The following is a 23,262-nucleotide window of genomic DNA, read 5'->3' as shown; positions in this document are numbered from 1 at the left end:
GATTTATCCCAGGAAAGAGAGGTTCCTTTTTCACGAGGAAAAATGAGAAGTGTAATTCACCACATTAACAGATTAATGGGAAAAAAAATCTTATGAGCACATGGTCATCTCAAAAGATGCAGGAAAACTGATAAAATTCAGCATGTATATGGAGCAAATGAAACTCTCCAACTCTGCTGGTGGGAGTGGAAACTGTTGCAACCACTTTGGAAAATAATGTGGCATTTTTCTACTAAAGTGAAACATGCACATTTTCAATGGTTTACCAATGCTACTCTGAGGTATGTATCAAACACAAAAGTATATATTTCACTAAATACATGTATTAGTATATTCATAGCAGTACTATTCATAAGGAAAGTTATAACCAACCTAGATAGCATATTAAAAAGCAAAGACATTACTTTGCCAACAAAGGTCTGTCTAGTCAAGGCTATGGTTTTTCCAGTAGTCATGTATGGATGTGAGAGTTGGACTGTGAAGAAAGCTGAGCGCCAAAGGATTGATGCTTTTGAACTGTGGTGTTGGAGAAGATTCTTGAGAGTCCCTTGGACTGCAAGGAGATCCAACCAGTCCATTCTGAAGGAGATCAGTCCTGGGTGTTCTTTGGAAGGAATGATGCTAAAACTGAAACTCCAGTACTTTGGCCACCTCATGCAAAGAGTTGACTCATTGGAAAAGACTCTGATGCTGGGAGGGAATGGGGGCAGGAGGAGAAGGGGACGACAGAGGATGAGATGGCTGGATGGCATCACTGACTCGATGGATGTGAGTTTGAGTGAACTCTGGGAGTTGGTGATGGACAGGGAGGCCTGGCGTGCTGCGATTCATGGGGTCGCAAAGAGTCGGACACGACTGAGAGACTGAACTGAACTGAACTATTCGTAATAGACTTACAGGAAACCACCCAAATGCCCATCAAACATAGGATAAATAGATTCCAGTATATTCACACAACAGCATACATTTCATTGTCAAGAATAAGTGATCTACAATTGTACAAAAGAGTATAGATGAATATATTAACATAACATTGCACAGAAGAAGCCTGTGGCTTCCCTGGTGGTCCAGTTCAGTTCAGTTCAGTGCAGTCACTCAGTCATGTCCGACTCTTTGTGACCCCATGAATCACAGCACGCCAGGCCTCCCTGTCCATCACCAACTCCCAGAGTTCACTCAAACTCATGTGGTTAAGAATTCACTTTGCAATGAGGTGGACACTGGTTTAATCCCTGGTCCAAGAAGATCCCATATGCCATGAGCAATTAAGCCCACAAGCCTCAGCTACTGAGATCATGTGCAGCAACTACTGAAGCCCATGTACTCACGAGCCTGTGCTCACAATAAGAGAAGCCACTGCAATGAGAAGCCTGCATGCTGCAACTCGAGAGTCGCCCCCACTGGCTGCAACTAGAGGAAGCCCGAGTGCAGCAATGAAGACCCAGTGCAGCCAATAATAAATAAATAATTATTTAGAAAAACAAAAGAAGCCAGTCACAAAGGCAGTACTATGACTCCACTTACATAAGAGACTAAAACACAGGTAAAATTAGCCTATGGTATCGGAAGATTGGGTACCATTGTGGGTTGAGTAATAAGATGGAAAGGCATATCTCAGGATCTGGTGATACGCTGTCTCTGGACCTAGGTGGTGGTCACACAGATGGGTTCAGTGTGTAGAACTGCATACATTTATGTTATAGGCATTTCCCACATGTGGACTACAGTTCATTTTTAAAGGGGGAAAAAAACAACAACATCTCTTCATTAAAAAATTCTTCAATATGGGGCTTCTTTAACCTGAAACTACAAAACCAAACATCAGTGACGAAATGTCAAAACAGATCCCTCTAAAATTAGGAATAAGAAAACTATGCCTTCTCTGCCACCACTTCTACTTGGTACTAGAGATATTCACCTGTGCAACAAGTCAAGGGAAACAAATAAATGGCATAAGGACTGGGACAGAAGACAAGATACCGTAATTTATAGGAGATGGGAAGGTAAAGACCAAACCCATTCTTTTGGAAATCCAAAAGAGTCTACAGATAAGATACTAAAGTTAGCAGTAAAATTACACAACAGTGCTGAACGGAAAGCTGATGACACAATTCCATTGCATTTCTGTCTCTGCAACAATATATATAAAATGTAGTTTTAAAAATGATTTTTTATTGTAACATCAATAAATATGAAGTGTTGATATATAAATGAGGAAGAATCTTTATAGAAAAATTATAAAACTTTGTTAAAAGACATAAAAGAATTTATAAAAGTTGTAGAGAAATATCCTATTTATGCTTTAGAAGACTAAATATCAAAAGATATGAGTTCTCCCCCAAACTGACTTAAAGGTTCTATATAATTATAAAAAAATTCTCACAATACATTTTGGTGATTAACAAACTAATTCTAAAATTTATTTAGAAACACAAATGCCTATAAAGAGCCAAGATACTGCTAAAGAAGAAGAATATGGGGTCTCATCATGTCAGATATGAGTAATTATTATAAAGCTTTGGTAATTAGATCACATAGTTTTACACTGAAAATAACAGGTAGATCAAAGAATCAAAGATGGAACCCAGAAGCAAACCTATTCAGAGACAGAATTTTTTTTAAGAACAAGTTGGCACTGCAGCTTAGTGAGAAAAGGAAAACTTTTTCAACAAATCTTGAGTCAAAATTGATTATCTATATGAAAAAGTTACTTAGGCTCCTACCTCAAAGCTTACAAAAGAAAACATTTGCAGATTGTTTGAAGATGTAAAGACTTTCCTGGTGGTTCAGTGGTTTAGACTCCACGTTTCCACTGCAAGGGGCCTGGGTTCTATCCCTAGTCAGGGAACTAAGATCCTGCATGCTGGAGGCACAGTCAAAAACATTAAGTAAGAAAAAGCATAAAATCTTTGATGTTCTGTTTCTTGATTTGGAAAGGTGACTATATTGGTATTCATTTTATTACTTTTTTTTCAAATTGCATATCTGTATTTTCATGTTATAATATTTAATGTATCTTATGATAAAATTTTTTAAAGCCAATCTACAACAAACAGGCAGGGAAAAAAATGAGGGAGTTGGACAGGATAATATTTATGGACTTTTTTTATGCTCTCGTTCATTCATACGAGAAACATTTTGGCTATATTATGCAAGGTCCTAGGGATTCCAAGAACAGGAAATAAGCTGGTCCAGACAGTCACTATGCAGTTCCAGGGCCCTCTGAGGGCTCACAACAGTCCGGCACCAGCCAGTTCCCAGCTTCACTGTGTCATTCCAAGACTCCACTTTGTGTAAAACACCACCCATTCACACTGTCTACCAAAAACAAAACAACTCCCCCAAAGCAATCCATTCCCACCAAGAATTTACAAACATTACTGTACCTCTTCCTCCAAGGCTCTGGCACGCTCCTCCTCTTTTCTCCTCCTAATTTCTCTGCCCACCTTTGTCTTTGTTCTCAGGATCAACACAAATTCCTTCTTTTGCACAGCAGTTTGTTTCCTTTGCTCCCTCATCACTCAAGTAGGGCAACCAAAGTGATGTATGGAGCTCTTCCAGACAAGTCCAGTGGTTGCCCTGAGAAGATGCTTGATGGTTCGGTTTTCTCCCCCTTATTACAAGGCTCAGTGCCTCTACCTCTTGGAGCCTGGGTTTTCATCCCAGGTGAGCCATCATGCTGTCCTGGAATGCTGGGAGAGTCACTATCCTTTAGTCCAGCACTTCCACTCTTTAATGTGCACACAGATCACCTGTGAAAGTGAAAAGTCGCTCAGTCGTGTCCGACTCTTTGCGATCTAATGGGTAGCCTTTCCCATCTCCAGGGGATCTTCCCAACCCAGGGATCGAACCCAGGTCTCCCTCATTGCAGGCAGATTCCTTACCAGCTGAGCCACAAGGGAAGCCCTCACAGATCACCTGGGAATCATCTTAAATGGCAGGTCATGACTCAGCAGGTCTGAGCCCAAGATTCTGCATGTCAAACTGGCTCCCAAGCAATGCCAATGGTGTCAGCTTGCAGATCACATTTTGACAAGGGGTTAGGATCTTCATCTATAAAATTGGCACAAAGTCTCCATGCAGATGTTGTGATTTAATGAGATAATAAGTATGAATGTGCTTGGGGAATTTTCTAGCCCTTATGAATATGATGGGTTGTTATTATTGAAGAGCTGGGATGTTCCAAGCTTGTCCAATAAACTGGTGGTAGGACCTCCCCCCATATTTCTACTGCTTGACAACCTGAAAAACTGCCCATACTCAGCCAATTTGGCAGCTGAGCCCTTCAGAAGTGTCAGCTGTGCCAAGAAGACACACCAGCCCTCAATAAAGAGGTCCCTGGAGAAGAAGGGACCAATATCAGCTGGATCATCGAAAAAGCAGGAGGGTTCCAGAAAAATATCTATTTCTGCTTTATTGACTATGCCAAAGCCTTTGACTGTGTGGATCACAATAAACTGTGGAAAATTCTGAAAGGGATGGGAATACCAGACCACCTGACCTGCCTCTTGAGAAATCTGTATGCAGGTCAGGAAGCAACAGTTAGAACTGGACATGGAACAACAGACTGGTTCCAAACAGGAAAAGGAGTACGTCAAGGCTGTATATTGTCACCTGCTTATTTAACTTATATGCAGAGTACATCATGAGAAATGCTGGTCTGGATGAAGTACAAGCTGTAATCAAGATTGCCAGGAGAAATATTAATAACCTCAGATATGCAGATGACACCACCTTTATGGCAGAAAGTGAAGAAGAACTAAAGAGCCTTGTGATGAAAGTGAAAGAGAAGAATGAAAAAGTTGGCTTAAAGCTCAACATTCAGAAAACTGAGATCATGACATCCGGTCCCATCACTTCATGACAAATAGATGGGGAAAGAGTGGAAACAGTGAGAGACTTTTTTTGAGGTGGGGCTTCAAAATCACTGTAGATTATGATCACAGCCATGAAATTAAAAGAAACCTACTCCTTGGAAGGAAAGTTATGACCAACCTAGACAGAATATTAAAAAGCAGAGACATTACTTTGCCAACAAAGGTCCGTCTAGTCAAGGTTATGATTTTTCCAGTAGTCATGTATGGACGTGAGAGTTGGACCATAAAGAAAGCTGAGCACAGAATTGATACTTTTGAACTGTGGTGTTGGAGAAGACTCTTGAGAGTCCCTTGGACTGCAAGGAGATCCAACCAGTCCATTCTAAAGGAGATCAGTCCTGGGTGTTCATTGGAAGGTCTGAGGTTGAGGCTGAAACTCCAATACTTTGGCCACCTGATGCTGACTCATGATGTTGACTCAAATGAGCTGACTCATTTGAAAAGACCCTGATGTTGGGAAAGATTGGGGGCAGAAGGAGAAGGGGACGACAGAGGATGAGATGGTTGGATGGCATCACCAACTCAATGGACATGAGTTTGGGTAGGCTCCGGGAGTTGGTGCTGGACAGGGAGGCCTGGCATGCTGCGGTTCACGGGGTCGCAAAAAGTCGGACAGGACTGAGTGACTGAACTGAACTGAACTGGAGAAGAAGGAAAGAACAAATCAAGGATGTGATGTGGCAGCTTATAGATTTGCACAAGTGCCCAGCCACTTCCAGAGTTAATGGGGTGGTCAAAGAGTCTGCAGAAACAGGAAATCCTGCAAGACAGCAAGGAAACACACATTCACACACACACACACACACACACACACACACACACATACATTATCCAAACCAGAGAGGGACTGTTGGGTTAGTATCACATTTTCTTTAAAGGTCAGAAGCTAGTTAACCCTTGGCAGATCCACAGAGAGCTGAGAACACAGCCCAGTAAAGATTAGGGCAGGTGCATGAAGGGGCAGATGGTGAGATGGGGCAGGTGAACTCAGGACCACTTTGGTGCTGGAACTCAGGACCAGAGATGCTCCACAGCCCCATGAACCTTCTCACCTACCAGGCCCTGGGTTTCACTTCCCACACTGGCATGCTGCTCTCAGAAGCTGCTCATTCTTGAGCGGGCAGCAGAGTGAGTTACTGGATGGAAGGTGTTTAAGTGGCTTGCCAAAGTCACAGTGGAGTTTCTGGCAGAGCTGACTCCCAAGTCTCTGGCTCCAGGCTGTCCATCACAAATGCAAGCGCAGGTTATCTGGGTGGCTCCGCTCAGGGATTAGCAGAAACTGTCAGCACCTGAAGTGAGGAAGGATGTAAAAAGGACTAGTATTTGTTCAGCACCTACAGTGGGTCAGGTACAGGCTATATGCTAATTTATCCTCACAGCTTCATGAAGATGATATTACATCTATAAAGGTTCTAGTATGGTGTATCGTGCAGAAGAAAGTTTCCGCAAAATGTTTGGTTATTTGTCCTGTTGCCCCAAGTTACTAAGAATGCAACCCAAGAAGGTATAAGCAACTTAACCAAAATCCACCTCTTTAAGTGGAGATTTGACCTCAGGTCCACCAGGCTCTGTGTTCTGCATGCTCTCCATTATGCTGTGCTGGAAAGGGAACAGGCTGGGCTCTGGTGCAAAACAAAGAACCCCTCTTTGCAAGGGGATTTGGGCAAGGTATTTCTCACATGGACCTGTGATGGCTTTAGGAATCTTCCCATCTTTAGGTAAGAAGAGTGTACTGGATTGGAGAGCATCCTGCCCCCAAATTCATGCTCTTCTCAGAGTCCTAGAATGTGATCTTTTCTAGAAATCAGATCATTGCAGATGATATTCATTACAACTTATGGCAGAAAGTGAAGAGGAACTAAAAAGCCTCTTGATGAAAGTGAAAGTGGAGAGTGAAAGTTGGCTTAAAGCTCAACATTCAGAAAACGAAGATCATGGCATCCGGTCCCACCACTTCATGGGAAATAGATGGAGAAACAGTGGAAACAGTGTCAGACTTTATTTTTTGGGGCTCCAAAATCACTGCAGATGGTGATTGCAGCCATGAAATTAAAAGACGCTTACTCCTTGGAAGGAAAGTTATGACCAACCTAGATAGCATATTCAAAAGTAGAGACATTACTTTGCCAACAAAGGTTCGTCTAGTCAAGGCTATGGTTTTTCCTGTGGTCATGTATGGATGTGAGAGTTGGACTATGAAGAAGGCTGAGCGCCGAAGAATTGATGCTTTTGAACTGTGGTGTTGGAGAAGACTCTTGAGAGTCCCTTGGACTGCAAGGAGATCCAACCAATCCATTCTGAAGGAGATCAGCCCTGGGATTTCTTTAAAAGGAATGATGCTAAAGCTGAAACTCCACCTCATGGCCACCTCATGCAAAGAGTTGACTCATTGGAAAAGACTCTGATGCTGGGAGGGATTGGGGGCAGGAGGAGAAGGGGACGACAGAGGATGAGATGGCTGGATGGCATCACTGACTCGATGGACGTGAGTCTCAGTGAACTCCGGGAGTTGGTGATGGATAGGGAGGCCTGGCGTACTGCGATTCATGGGGTCTCAAGGAGTCAGACATGACTGAGTGACTGAACTGAACTGAACTGAGGTCATACTTAAGTAGGGTGGGCCTTTAATCCAATATAACTGATGTCCTTAGAAGTGAACAGACACAGGGAGGATTCCAGAGGGTGACAGAGGCAAAGATTGGAGTGATGTGTCTACAAGCCAAGGAACACCAAGACTTGCCACCAACCTAAGACATGGAATGGATTCTCCCCAAAAGGTTTCAGAGAGAACGTGGCCCCGCCTACATCTTGATTTTGGACTTTGGCCCCCAGAACCGTGAGGAAATGCATTTCTATCGTTTGAGTCACTGAGTTTTTGGTAACTTGTCATGCAATCCTGGGAAATTAATACAAAAATCACTTAAGAAATTTAGAGTGCCTAGTCTTGAAGCACTGCCATCATCACCTTGAGTCAAATGAATAAAAAGGACAAAACTACTTTTAAACTGTGAGACTTGAGGGAGGAAGGGACATTTTGGTTGACGCTGAATTTCCATCACGTGCATAAATGTCTCTCGAGCATACGTACTCACACATACCCTCCCTCCCCTTCTTTCTGCACAGATAATTCAGAGTGCCCACAACCCACTCAGTGGGGCTGTCCTGGCCTTTCTGGATGCAGTTAGGGTGGCGATTTTATCAGCAGCCATTTCATGCACTGGTGTGACATACTAGGGTTCAGGTGGGGTGACTCTTCCTAGGTATTTTCAACCTCACCTGGATTTAGAAGAATCATCCTTTGTCTGTGTTGGCATTAAGTCCTTAACCACATTTATCTTCCATAAATAAATAACAGTTATGGAATAAATAAGTGTCACGATTCTTATTATAAATCTATTTCTCAATCTTAGCTGTTTATAAAATTGTCTTGTTGTTCACTTGCAAAGATGGGTCCAAAAAAAAAAAAAAAAAAAAGGGTCCAACTCTTTGGGACTCTATGGACTGTAGCCCGCCAAGCTCCTCTGTCCATGGGATTTCCCAGGCAAGAATATTGGAGTGAAAAAAAAAAAGAATATTGGAGTGGGCTGCCATTTCCTCCTCCAGGGGATCTTTCTGACCCAGGGACCGAATCTGCGTCTTCTGTGGTTCCTGCATTGGCAAGTGGATTCTTTACCACTGAGCCATCAGGGAAGCCCTTATGGAATTATAGGGGAATTTTAAAAACATCAGCATCAGGATCCCACTCCAATGAAATCTGAATCTGAGTTTTTTGCAAATTCCCCCATGTGATTCTCATGTGTAGCTAAAGTGGAGAACCACTGTTCTGGATCCTTGCTATTGTAAATGTAGTCCATGCACCAAAGCACTGACACCACTTGGGAGCTAGTTAGAAATGCACACTCCTGCCCTACTCCAGATCTGACTCTGCATTCTGACAAGGACCCAGGGGATCTGTGTGCACACTATATTCGAAAGCCTTGAGCAAGACTGACCCTTCCTTATACCACCTTGGATGAGAAGGAGAATTCCTTTGGCATCCAACACCGAGCCATCAGCAAGCACAGGAGATCCAGCTTTCCTCAGAGATGATGTTCAAGCTATTTAATAACAATGCTGGCCATTGAGAGCTGGGATTGCAGGAATGCTGAACTCTGGCTGAATGTCAATTCCAGTATTACTATTAATATTCTGGTTCTTAGAATTTCCTGTCTTGGCTACTGTGATTGCATCTCAACCTCCAGGGCCTCTCTGGCAGGGGAGAGGTGGGGAAGGCTGCAGCAGTCACGACTGGGGTGGCTTCTTATCTCCCAACTGTTCTGTTGCTTTTGGAAACTGTCATCATGCAGGGGGAGAGTTCTCACTGGCTGGTGGCGGGGGTGGGGGATGTCTATTAACCACATCTCTCTTCCAGGTTCTGAACAAATTCTATAAATACAGACAGAATTGTTAAATAATGCCATTTTAGCACATTTGGGCAAAGCTAGAATGGAGGACAAGGGTTTATTGAATGGATGAACCCAGGAGGACAGTAGCTGAAAATGACATTTTTCTCTCCAACTGCTGTCTCTGCCAACTGTACTGCTGAATGCTGACTCACCCATCCTTACACAGATGACTGCTCAGACCCCACATCTTTCTGAGTCAGACTTGGGTGTTAATACTTTTTTTAAAAGGTATTTTTAAAAGTCCAGTCCAATAAAATATCAAAGCATTGATCTCTTATCCACCTGACGTTCCCTGGGCCTCCTGCCAAGGAAACTGGCCTGGGGGAGGTGGGAGAGGGTGGCTTCTCCTCCTTGTCCTTTCCTTCTTCTCCCTCCCTTCTCACTCTGCTGCCCTTCCTCTGCCAGGGCTGGGCTGGGCTGGGCAGGCAGGGTGGGGAGCAGAAAAGGCATATCATGGCTGCTCTGGGAACAGCCTGTCACTGAGGTCCTCTGTGTGGCAGTGCCTGAGGCTGCCTCTTTCCCGTGGAGCATCTTTGTGGGTTTTTGAAGGAACTTCCGTCACTGATCTGGGTGATACATTTTAAGCCCGGCTGCTACCCCCGCATTTCCCATGGACTTCCCTGCTGGTTGTCTTCTCGTGTAGGATGCCCAGGACACTGAGACTCTGGCTCCCATGGTTGGGGTTCATCTCTGGCCCTGAGAAGCCCAGGCCCCACTTCTGGGAAGGGCAGGTCTTTCCCAGGTGGCCCACCTCTTGCTCTACTGCAGATGCACCTCACCTCAAGGATTACACAAGGTGGCTACCACGAGGTACGAGAAGACTACCAGTCCTGGCATCTCCAGATTCCGAAGACACAGCCTAGTTCTCCAAGTGATTCTCTTGAACGTTTCCTTCACTGGCTTCAGAGGTCACAGAAGCAGAAGGGGGTGGGCTCCGGAGAGAGGAGGGATATATTCAGGCTCCCTGAACTCTAAACACATCCTCTAAACATATTCTCTCTGTCCACTGCAGGGGCCATGGACACCCAGGCCTGCGTGCCTTCAGCAGACCTCTGAGGTTCCTGCAGGACCAGCTCTTCCTCCCTCTGACTCTGCCTCAGGGCCGCAAGTGCTGAGATTTAACAACCCAGGGGAAATGCTCAATCATTGAAAGGCTCAGCGACAAGATCCCTGGCTCCCAGCTGTGGACGGAACAATCGTGAGGTTAGTTCTGCACAGTCTCTCAGAGCAGGGCAGGGACTAGGGCAAGGTAAGAGAGGCTCCGGGGTGCAAGGTTTAAGGCGGCATCTACCAGGGTTGTGCGAGAGTGGGTCCCTCCTTAATCCGGCACCCCAAGTGCCTCACCCTAGTCCTGGCCCCATCTCAGAGGGTCCCCAGCGGGCCTGGGCCCTGGGTGCTCACAGCAGACGCTACTCAGTAACATCTGGGTCAGGCTCCTCTCTTCAGACCTGAGGTAGGAGATGCACAGGCCCCCGGCTGAGCAACTGCAGCTGGTCTCCTGCTGATGCTTTGAGATGGGAGGCCAGCGGGTGCACTGGGCCCAGACGGGGTGCATTCTTGTGGGGTTTCCTAGCTCAACACACACCCAGAGAAGGCCCTCAGTCGAGGGGAAGGACAAAAGGAGGGAGAAGAGGTCAGCTGGAATCCATCTTGGCTGAGAGATGCATGCCCATACAAGGACCAGATATGAAGATGACTGGTCAGAAAACAAAAGCAAAAAACTACCTGATTTAAGCAACCTAAGCCAGCCCCGTTGCACATAACTCTCTCTGAGTTCAGCTGCGTGTTCTTTTACACATATTCTGCTTCTTTTTATAAACACCTTTATCTTTTCACAATCTTGGTCTCTGCTGAATTCTTCCTTCAAAGAAGACAAGAACAAAGGTCCTTCCTTCTAATTTTTCACCACCGGAATCAGAACCACCTCCCAATAAACTACTTGTACCCTGGTCTCAGGCTTGCTTCTTGGGAATCCAAGACCCTTTCCTGTCTCTCCGTATCAACTGTCAGCCTCATCTCCGTCTGCCACTGAGGTGGTGTGGACGAAGTTCCCAGGACTGGGTGTTTTAGCCACTCCTGCCGGTAGGCTTCGGTCTCCCTGACCACAAACCTCCTCCTCCCTGGCAGTAGCCCCTCTTTTCCTCTGGTTCTGAGCCTGTCAGGCTGCCGGCAGCACCAACAAACCGAAGAGATGGGACAGTCCTGGCGACACTGGAGACCTGCTTCCAGCTGGGAACAGCATGACGTCATAAGTGGTCTTCTTCAGGCTTTTTAGGGCTTTCCTCGTAGCTCTGCTGGTGAAGACTCTGCCTGCAACACAGGAGACCTGGGTTCAACCTGGGGTTGGGAAGATCCGCTGGAGAAGAGAAAGGCTACCCACTCCAGTATTCTGGCCTGGAGAATTCCACGGACTGTATAGTCCAGGGGGTCGCAAAGAGTCGGACACAACCAAGCGACTTTCGCTTCAGGTTTTTAAATAATTAATGAATGGATTTTGGTTGCGCTGGGTCTTCATTGTTGCACGGGCTTTTCTCTACTTGGGGCAATCGGGGGCTACTCTCCAGCTGCAGTGTGCGGCTTTCGCATTGCAGTGGCCTCTCCTATTTCCCGGCCCGGGCACTAGGGGGCGCGAATTTCAGTGGCTGTGGCACACGGACTCAGTAGTCGTGGCTCCCAGACTCTAGAGCGCAGGATCAGTAACTGCAGCACAAAGGCTTAGCTGCTCTGTGGCAAGTGGGATCTTCCTGGACCAGGGATCCATCCTGTGTCTCCTGGCAGGCGGATTCTTTACCACTGAGCCACCAGGGAAGCCCTTCCTTCAGCTTGAAGAAAGAAAAGCCCACAAACCCCCCTCCCCCGAAATTAATCTTAACAATTGGAAACACTCCAAATGACCAATAGTAGAAGGTTAAATTACAGTATATCTGTACAGTGGAATATACACAGGCATTCAAAATGATGTGAAAGGCACTCAGTCGTGTACAACTCTTTGTGACTCCAAGGACTGTAGCCCACCAGGCTCTCTGTCCACGGGATTCTCCAGGCAAGAATACTGGAGTGGGTTGCCATTTCCTTCTCCAGGGGATCTCGACCCAGGGATCTAACCCAGATCTCCTGCATTACTGGCAGATTCTTTATGTCCGAGCCACCAAGGAAGCCCTTCAAAATGATATTGTACCTCTATTCTTACTGATGCTGATGAATTTTCATAACATATTAAATGATACAAAGATTTTTTTTAAAAAAGGAAGAAGCCCACAACGGAGAGGAGGGTAGAGACCGGGAGGAGAGTTTTCACTCAGATTTCAGGGCTCTCTGCCTTTCCTCCTTCCTGGCATTTCTGCCCCCACTTTCCAGTTGCTCTGGCAGCCTCAAGTTCTGACCTGCCCAGAATACGACATGGCAGCATGACAGAAGTAGGCACATCCCCCCATGTCCTCACATTGACTCACGAAACAGGGCCATGGTCTGGAGGCTAGGGGAGCAGAGGAGAAAGTGTGGGAACAACTTACACTTGAGGAAGGAGGTGGGCTTGGGGCCTAGAAGGTGACACCTTGTTAGGGAAATTAAATAGTCTTGTTTAGGCTTCACAGACGAAGCAGAGCAGGCCTCTGACCTTGCTTCTAACCTGCCTGGACACTGCCCTGACTGTGAGTGACTGCTTGCTGTGACTGGAAGCCTTGCAAACACCATAGATAGAGGATGTATCTTGAGACTGTTGAGCCCCTGGAGGTGCCCTGGCCAACCAAGTCCCTGGGCTTAACAACATTCCAAGTTTTATAAGACAAAGCAAACAGCATTAACAGGAAACCAGAGCTGCTATTTGCTCACAGATTAATGATATCAGTTTGCGTCCTGGGATTAAAAGCGGGAACCCTGAGGTGCAGTCTTTGAAGTCTCACCCACAGAGCAGATGCGATGCCTGGGTCCTTTTTCCCAACTGGGACTCCAGACATGCTGTGTCACGGGGACTTCCCAGTGCTGTTTGAGTCTGGATGCTGGTCAAAACCCAGCATCCAGTGGTGGTGTATCCTCTCAGATCAGTTCAGTTCAGTCGCTCAATCGTGTCTGACTCTGTGACCCCACAGACTGCAGCACACCAGGCCTCCCTGTCCATCACCAACTCCCAGAGCTTGCTCAAACTCATGCCCATCAAGTCAGTGATGCCATCCAACCGTCTCATCCTCTGTCATCCCCTTCTCCTCCTGCCTTCAATCTTTTCCAGCATCAGGGTCTTTTCCAATGAATTGGCTCTTCATATCCGGTGGCCAAAGTACTGGAGTTTCAGCTTCAGCATCAGTCCTTCCAGTGTCTATTCAGGACTGGTTTCCTTTAGGATTGACTAGTTTGATCTCCTTGCATATGTATCCTCTGTTGTTTCTATTTATCTTTTCTTTTAATGTTAATATATTGAAAGTAAGCTAGATAATCTTCTAACAAACATTTGTATTATTTATTTGTATAGAACGAGTGGCTTATTTTGTTAACAAATCCTTTGAACCTGAGATGAAGTGAAAACCTTCAGCAAAACACACGTGCAATTATGATTTTGTAGAACAGGAGGAATCCAGGGAAGGGACCATTTTAGAGTTCAGGTGTGATGTTAGTGCTATGCCAAGAAAACCAATTTCACCTTAGTGTCTGCTTTCTTGGGTCACTACCGGCCTCAACTGTTGCAAGTTGGGTCCCCCAGAAGAATCTCTGAGTGGGAGATGAGGGTGATTATGCTGATTAAGGGGTGCCCTTGAGGTCAACATCTGTGGGAGGGAGAGGAGGGAGGCAAGAATTGAGGAGATGGAGAGGTGAAGCTGTGAAGCCTCAGCTCACTCCCCGCCAACTCCCCCAGGAGCTCTGTCACTGGAATGACCCTTCTGGGATGCCTCAACTTGGGTTGAGAAAGTCAGGCCTTTATAACCTGGTATAGACCAGTCACTGGATGCGGGCTGGACCTTATAAACCATTCCTGAGCCTGCCGACAGCAGGGGACCACCTGCCCACAGCACTCCCAGAAGCTGGGGGAATAAGTCCTTCAGTCTGAAGGGAGACTGGGACGCATTCCAGCTGAGTCCTTTGGACCTGGGTCCACAGCAGAGGGGACAGCTCAGGGACCACCTTCGCCTCTCACAACAGGCCTAACAATAATTACACCTTGGGCCACACTTAATTGATGGGTGGACAAGCTGCTTCCTCCAACTTCAAGGAGCCTGCATTCTAAGAAAATCAGCTCTGGTGCTGGCACACAGGTAGGAGTCTTTGTCAAACAGAGAAAGTCACTATTACTGTGCCCTTTTGAAGTACTGGTTCCACTTCTGGCTGAGCTGGCTTGTGGGCCTGGTTTTCTCAGGATGAGAAATTTAAGGAGGCGTCAGGGGAGACAGAGGAGGAGGATGGCTGAGGCCCAGAGGGGTGAAGGGCAGGAAGGTAGATGGGGGCAAAGAGACCAGGAAGGCACCAGTAAAAACAAGACCAGCATCAGAAACAGGACCAAGGTCTGGGGAGTAGGAAGGAGGCTGATTCAGGGACCTTCCTGCCATCTATCTCACACTTGCCTAACCGAACCTCAGCACTCCTAAGCCCACCTGTCTGTTCCACATAGTAGCTCCTGGTTGAAGTATGTATTATCTCCTGCATGGAGCTTCTCATGTGGCTCAGTGGTAAGAATCTGCCTGCCAGTGCAGGAGACACAGGTTTGAACCCTGGGTTGGAAAGATCCCCTGGAGGAGGAAGTGGCACCTCACTCCAGTATTTCTTGTCAGGAGGATCTCATGGACAGTGGAGCCTGGTGGGCTGCAGTCCACGAGGTTGCGAAGAGGCGGACACGACTGAGCACCCATATGAGCACCTGGTTAGTTGCACTTAGCTCCTGACGACAACTCAAGCAGGCTTTCCTCATTACCAGGCTATTCTACTCAATGTCCCCCATACACTCAGCCTCCCAGCCTCCAAAACAACCATTTCACCCCACACTCTGTCCTCATTATCAGTCAATTGCCTTGCTTCTTGGCTTCCCCTGTGGCTCAGTGGTAAAGAATTTGCCTACAATGCAGGAGACACAGGAGATGCCAGTTGGGATCTGATCCCTGGGTTGGGAAGATCCCCTGGAGGAGGGCATGGCAACCCACTCCAGTATTCTTGCCTAGAGAATCCCATGCACAGAGGAACCTGGCAGGCTACAGTCCATGAAGTCTCAAAGAGTCGGACATGACTGTGCAACTGAGCGTGCCCTGTACACCCTTATTTCACTGAAAAACCAGAATCAATCAAAACAGCTGTTTCGGCAGTGGGGCCTGGGCAGCCAGAGCAGCGCAGACCTCAACTCTGGGCTCCAGGCACCATGTGAGGGGGCTTGGGGGCTGAGGGGAGCTGGCGCCCCCCAGGGGAGGTGTGACCCCACACCCCTACCCCCTGGGCCATCTGCAGGATGCCGGCCTCTGCCCCACAGCAGTCGCCAGAGAGAGATGAGTAACAACAAACAGCAGCGGTCAGCAGCGCTCCTGATCCTCTTTGCTCTCATCACCACCCTCATCCTCTGTAGCCCCAACAGTGCGAGTGAGGCCTCTCATTACAGCTCCCTGCGGGGCCAGATCCGCCAGCTGGTCAACCTCAAGAAGTGGGGCATCACTGACGGCTACATCCCCATTCTCACCCACAAGACACTGCCCTCCTGGTGCCACCAATGTGATTGTCACCAGCTCCAGCCACCTGCTAGGAACCAAACTGGGCCCTGAGGTCAAGCAGGCAGAGTGCACAATCTGCATGAACGACACCCCCACCACAGGCTACTCAGACCACCTTGTGGGTAACAAGACCACCTTCTGCGTAGGGGCCCATTCCAGTGTATTCCGTGTGCTGTGGAGACTCTAGGAGTTCATCAACCAGACCTCGAAACCGTGTTCATCTTCTGGGGTGTTTCAAACAAGACGCAGAAGCCCCAGGACAGCCTGGTGCACGTCGTCCAGCGGGCAGGCCTGGTGTTCCCCAACATGGACGCTTACGCCATCTCTCTTGGCTGCATGAGCCAGTCTGATGACCTCTTCCAGAGTGAGACGGGCAAGGACAGGGAAGAGTCCTACTCGTGGCTGAGCACAGGCTGGTTCACCATGGCGACTGCAGTGGAGTAGTGTGACCACGTGCCCATCTATGGCATGGTGCTCCCCGACTACTGCAGCAGCCCCGCCTACAGCACATGCCTTACCACTACTACGAGCCTAAGGCGCTGGACGAATGTGTCACTGACATTCAGAATGAGAAGGGCAACCACCACCACTTCATCAGGAAGAAGAGGGTCTTCTCTTCCTGGGCCCAGCTGTACAGAATCACCTTCTCCTACCCTCCTGGACCTAGGCCACCCTGCCTGTGGGGCTCTCATGAGGGACAAAGGAGAAGTGGGAATCCGCGCAGGCCATCTCCTGGCCAATCATGGCTTCCAAGAGTGTCTTCCAACCCGTCAGACCTTGAAGAGGGTGTATCCTCCAGCCATTCAGGGCCTGGGGGAATCTCTTGGCCAAACAGGGATTTTGGCTTCTATGTGGTTAATGGGTATCAAGGGTATTTCCTGTCCATTCAGGATCTGAGCACAGTCAATCAGAGTAATCTGAGGTTAAGGTTATGTCCTTTCCCATGAGGCCTTGGTTCAGAGCCCCAGGGTGGACCCCAAATCACTTCCTATTGGCTGGACAGTGGGGTCCTGTCCCAGGAAGCTGAGAATTTTGTGTTGCCCCCTCACTTTCCAGGGCTAAAGAGAGGTTGTATGGGGGTAGGAGGCCAGGCTGGGGCATTTGTGGGGTTGGGGGGTCTCCAGGGGTGAGACACTGGTGAGACTGGTGACTGGTGTCTTGGTCCTCTCCCGACAAACGACATCTGCATCTCCCATGCTCAAGTGAAAAACAGAATCTGTTTTCTCTGCAAATGACCCTATTTCGTTCCTTTCAGGGGTGGAGTAATACTCTATGGGGGAAGTGATGGGAGGGAGGCCCCAGAGGGAGGGGCTATGTGTATACATATGGCTGATTCACTTCACTGTGCAGCAGAAGCTAACAGAGATTGTAAAGCAATTGTAGTCCAGAAAAATAAGACAAAAAGAATCATAATCCATTAGCTCCTCTCTCTGCCTCACCCTGTACATCCAATCCACTAGCACGTCTTGTTGTTTCAACCTTCAGAATATATCTGACTCCACAGCATGTCCCACTAGAGCTACAGTAACAGCTTCGCCGCTGTCTCCAGTCACTCATTCCTTGAACAATCCCCACTCTGGTGACACTGTCCATTTTCTGGTCCGTCCTGCACAAGCTGTTTTCCTGGGAGAAGAGTAAGGCAGAGGTGAAGGGACACACACTGGAGCAACAGCCTGCTTCAAAACCCTACCTATGGGCTTCCCTGGTGGCTCAGTGGTAAACAATCTGCCTGCCAAGGTAGGAGACAAGGGTTCAATCCCCGATCTGGGAAGATCCGACATGCCGTGGAGCAGCTAAGCCCGAGCGCTACAACTACTGAGCCTGTGCTCTAGAGCCCAGGAGCCAGAACCACTGAGCCCAGCTGCAAGTACTAAAGACTGTGGGGTCTGAGCCCATGCTCCGCAACACGAGAAGCCACCACAGTGAGAAGCCCACACACCGAAACTAGAGAGTAGCCTCCGCTCACCACGACTAGAGAAAAGCCTGTGTAGCAACGAAGGCCCAGCACAGCCGAAAATCAATAAATAGATACATTTTTTTAAAAACCTATCTATGATTAGCCACGTGCCCTGGGGCAAAATTATTCAACCTCCTCTTTCCTCACCTTTCTTACTTGTAAAGTAGGAATAACAAATATGGATTTGCCCTATAGAACTCTTCTGAGGGTTAAAGGGAGTCCTCTCCCCTAACAGCTGCACTCATTTACTAAGCACCTGAGAGGGTCCAGGCTTCCTGCTCAGTCCAGTACACATTCCTGTTTTTTAAACTGGACACACTCATACCTGGAGACAAGTGACCGTGGGCCAGGGGCACTCTAAGCCACAAGGTAAGTGTTAAAAAAAAAAAATCTTGAATACAGTTGACAATGGGGAAAGACAGTCCCATGAAAAGAGACCATTTATGTAATGGTGTGGGAGGAGTAACAGCAAGGGCTTAATGAATACTTATTGTATCAGGCATTGTTCTAGGAGCTTTACAAATACCAATTTACTCAATTTTCTAGCAGCTCTATGAAGCAAGTCCAGTATTATGCCCATTTTATAAGTGAAGAATAAAAAGAAGAAGTTGAGTAACATGTTGAGGTCACCTGGCTAATCCAGACAGGATTTGGAATCTGGCAGCGTGGCTGCAGCGTGGGTCCCTCTGACTTCCACCTTCCACTGTCTTGCTGTGAAACAGCTGCCAAGGGACAGGCCTTGAAAGGACACAGGTTTCACCAGAAATGAGTGACTGGAAACAGACAAGTGTAAAAGAAGAGACGGGAATGAACAATGGTAGCTTTGGGTGCCCTCAACCTGGGCTTGAATCCCAACGCAGCCACATCCCACCTGTGGAACTTGGACCCAGTACACAGGTTCCTTACCTGTAAAATGAGTTCACAGCTATATTTTTAGGCAGTTGGGTACATAAAAAGCACCCACTGCTTATTAACCATCCTTCTCCTTTAGGATCTTCTTCCTGTTATTATGAGCTTCCCTTGTGGCTCAGCTGGTGAAGAATTCGCCTGCAACGCGGGAGACCTAGGTTTGATCCCTAGGTTGGGAAGATCCTCTGGAGAAGGGAAAGGCTACTTACTCCAGTATTCTGGCCTGGAGAATTCCATGGACTGTATAGTCCATGGGGTCACAAAGAGTTGGACATGACTGAGTGACTTTCACTTCACATCTCCTGTTACTATAAAAGAGTTGAGCTCTTCTAGGTCCTAATTTACTATGACGCTATGATAAAAGGGTCAATCCACCAAGAAGACATAGCATCTGTAAATGTGTGTGTGCCAGTCAACAGAGCTGAAAACATATAAAGCAAAATCTGATAGAACGAAAGGAGAAAAAGACACATCAACAGTGATAATTGAGGGGCCTCCCTGGTGGCTCAGCAGTAAAGAATCCGCCTGCCAATGCAGGAGACACAGGTTCGATCTCCAGCTCAAAAGATCCCATATGCTTTGGAGCTAAGCCCATGTGCCATAAATCATTGAACCTGTGCTCTAGAGCCTGGGAACCACAATCACTGAGCCCACGAGCCACAGCTAAAGAAGCCCATACGCCCTAGAGCCTGTGCTCCGCAGCAAGAGAAGCCACTACGATGAGAAGCCGGCGCACCGCCACTACAGATGAGGCCTCACTCTCAGCAAGTGGATTGAAAAGCCTGTGCATCAACGAAGACCCAGCACAGCCAAAAATAATAAATAAATCTTAAAAAAAAAAAACAATGATAATTGCGGACTTTAACAACCCTCCCTCAACAATAGATAAAGCAACTAGACAGAAAATCAGGATCTATAAGAGCTCAACTCCACCACCAACTAACAGAAACTCACTGACATTTATAGAACACCCAACAATAGCAGGATACACATTCTTTTTAAAAGTTCAGAGATCAAATACTAACAGAGGCTATATCCTGGTGAATAAAATAAACCTCTACAAATTAAAAAGAATTTAAATCATATACAGTGTACTCTCTGACCATAATGGAACTTAACTAGAAATCGGTAAAAGAAAAATTTCCAAATACTTGGAAAGGAAACAACACACTTCTGATTAACCCATGGATCAGAGAAAGTCTCAAGAAAAATCAAATATACACAAATACACACATAGTGAATTGAGTTATTCTTAGTACCATTTATGTTAACTTATGGCTTGCAGGGAACATTGCTGTTAAATCTAATGTACTGACCACTCCACGTCAGTACACTACATACATGGTCGCCTACAGTATCCCATTTAATGCCCTCCAAAACTCTAAGAAAGAGAGTTTCTATTATTATTCCCATTTTGTTAATGCAGCAACAGAAGCTTACATCAGCTAAATAGCTTGTCTGAGGTCTCAGAGCCAACAAATGACAAAATCAGCTAAATTGAGGCACCAGAACTCTGTGAAAATGTCAGGTTTCAGGGAATACCTGGGAACCTGCCACAGTTGACAACCCTACCTAACCAACCCCTTTATAACTAAGTCATATCTCCACACCCTTACCAAAACACTGCCCACCATCTGGTGTGAAATAGGCTTTCTCTCCAGCCCCTGATAACTGCCAGGAGGTGGGAAATTCAAAGGGAGAGAAGGACTACAAAGCCCTTTGCATGAGCAGGAGAGATGTAGAAATCTCTGAGGTCATAAATGCTAATACCTCTCTTGATATGAGTCAGAGGGTTCATTGAGAACATCAAAATAGTTTTATTTCCAGATAACATCAGAACAGAAATAAAAATAGTTATTTGACCTATGAAATATGGAAAAGTTCATATGCTTTTTTCTAGGGTGGGGTGGGAAGAGTGGTATGCAAGATATTTTAAAATTGTACTTAATTTTTATTTTTAGCTCTCTCTGTGTGTGTATGAGTGTGTGTATGCACACACACCAAGTCATGTCTGACTCTTTGAGACCCCATGGACTGTAACCTTCCAGGCTCTTCTGTCCATGGCATTTTCCAAGCCAGGATACTGGAGTGGGTTGCCATTTTCTACTCCAGGGATCTTCCTGACTCAGGGACTGAACCCGCATTTCTTGTGTCTCCTGCATTGCAAGAGGATTCTTTACCACTGCACCGCCTGGGAAGCCCCTTTAGCTCTGTAATAATGCCAAAAATGTAAACAATATTCAAAATTTGTAACAAAATATAGCTGTCCATATAGCTGTCCCTTGTCCCCAACCCACATACTAGCCCCACACTCCAGAAAAAGATCACAAAAAAATACTTTTAGTTCCTTTCCCCCTCTGGTATTTCCTTCAAAATTTCTAAATAGTAGGCTTATCCTGGGGCTTCCCGGGTGGCTCAGATAGTAAAGAATCTGCCTGCTATGTGGGAGACCCAGGTTTGATCCCTGGGTCAGGATGATCCCGTGGAGAAGGAACCGGCAACCCACTCCAGTATTCTTGACTGGAAAATCCCATGGACAGAGGAAACTGGTGGGCTACAGTCCATGGGGTCACAAAGGCTTATCCTACAATTTCTCAATTTATAACTTTTATTTTCTGTTGATCTGCTGTTGAGAAGGTTGAGGATTTGGTCCTCTTCCTCTCCTGACTCCTTTAACCTCACGTAACATTTCAGAAAGATGGCTCCTAGGTCCTCATAGTTGACAATGCACTGTATGTAGTAGACTTCTAAGTCCAAGGGTTTTTTTTCATCCCATTGAAAATTTCCTCTTAACTGCCACTTAATGCATAATACCTCATCATACAGAAGTCTATAATTTTTTTTCAACTGCTTCCTTATTTTGGAATTTGGGTTGATTTCAACTTTTTTCTACTGTAAATAGTGTTTAAAAAAAACCACTTGAACATGCATTTTAAAAACACGTTTAAACATCTCCTAAGGATTCTTAGACGATCAATTAATAAATCAAAATATATGTTGTCAACTGTGAGGGGGAAATGGCCACAGAAAATACACTGGATGGCGTAAGAGCAAACACAATAAAAATAGAGAGTTAATCCTCCTTGTCGCAAAGAAGGGAAAAAACTTTTCCCCCCTCTCCCTTTTTGTTTCAGAATTTCTCTGTCCTACTCAAATGTGCATAAATCTTTATAATGACCTCATAAGTGAGGATCATTTCCTGAGGACCTGGGAGCCGTCTTTCTAAAGAGCAAACTGTATCCCAGTTTGCATGGAAGGATAAGAGCCTAACTCGTGGCCCCTTGTCTGTACTATGAGAAGCTTGTTTCTCCTCTGATTAAGGCCAACATAAGAGGTCTCCCCAAGTACGTGGGTAAATGTGGAGCCAACTACATGTGACAAAAGATGCCGCTGAATCCTCTTACCCGGGGAGCATTGTTTACCTCAAGAATGTGTATGTAAGGGGCTGTATCTGCTTGGCTAAATAAGGGGGTCCGATTACATTCCATCTTTGCCATCTCTGAGCAGACTACCTGCGATGTGATTGCATTCTGATTTAATATAGTATATATATAGCATAAATGCACATTCTGGTTTAATATAGTGTATATATTCAATAATAAAAAGTGTTTTCTTCCTCTGCTGCCTTTGTGGAGAGGTTTCTGGGCTGGGAGAAGTTTTGCTTTTTTAAACAATATTCTTTCTGTAACCAAGCAGGACCCTATGGGGCCTTTCCAGGACAGACCCCTCCCCCCAAGTCCTCTGCTATAGTTACCCTCTCAAGTACCTAGATAACAGTATCTGCTGCAAATTTCCTGAGTTGTTTTACAGATGCTTAAACCTCCACCAAATGGAAAAAGTTAACTGCTTGATGACCATGAACATGTAGCCCCCAGACTTTCTGGAGCCTGAGGATTGATAATGTTAGCCCCTGTGACCCTGCCCTGTTACCTCACCATCAGCCAATCAGAAAATTGTGCAAGAGCTGAACACATGCACTTCAATTCCCTTCCCTCATCTGGCCTCCCATAAAAACGCCCTCCCTGAAACCCATCATGGAGTTCAGTGGTGTTTTTTGAGCATTAGCTTACCCAGACTCCTTGTCTGGCAGCTTAAAATAAACTCTGCAGTTTCCTTCACCACAACTCAGCGTCAGTAGATGGGCAAGCAGACCCAAGTTTGGTTCCGTAAGATCTCAACAATGGCACTCTGCCATAATGATATTAACATTTGCCATCCCTGGATGGAGTGGAATCCCACCTGTTAGTAAGGTGTCAACTCATCACTACATTAGTTTTTCATACCAGAGAGTGAAAGTTTGTGTGTGTGCCTAGCCTTGGAAACCTCAGGCCTAGCACTGCGTCCTGTTGCTCTTCAGACCCTATTTCAGAGGATGACTTTTTTGTCCTTTTCAATCA

General features: G+C 46.3%; 1 protein-coding gene across 1 annotated transcript; it reads left to right on the top strand.

The window, feature by feature from the left end:
* The first annotated feature begins 15,780 nt into the window (after window positions 1-15,780).
* LOC106701546 (alpha-N-acetylgalactosaminide alpha-2,6-sialyltransferase 6) lies at window positions 15,781-16,448 on the top strand. The gene is made up of 2 exons (XM_014482909.2): window positions 15,781-15,980; window positions 16,388-16,448. Exons 1-2 carry the CDS (start codon window positions 15,781-15,783, stop codon window positions 16,446-16,448), a joined length of 261 nt encoding a protein of 86 aa, XP_014338395.1.
* The last annotated feature ends 6,814 nt before the right edge of the window (window positions 16,449-23,262 follow it).

Source organism: Bos mutus, chromosome 22 (assembly GCF_027580195.1).
Source record: "Bos mutus isolate GX-2022 chromosome 22, NWIPB_WYAK_1.1, whole genome shotgun sequence".
NCBI classification, from domain to species: Eukaryota; Metazoa; Chordata; class Mammalia; order Artiodactyla; family Bovidae; genus Bos; species Bos mutus.
This window is presented reverse-complemented; position numbering and strand designations above follow the sequence as displayed.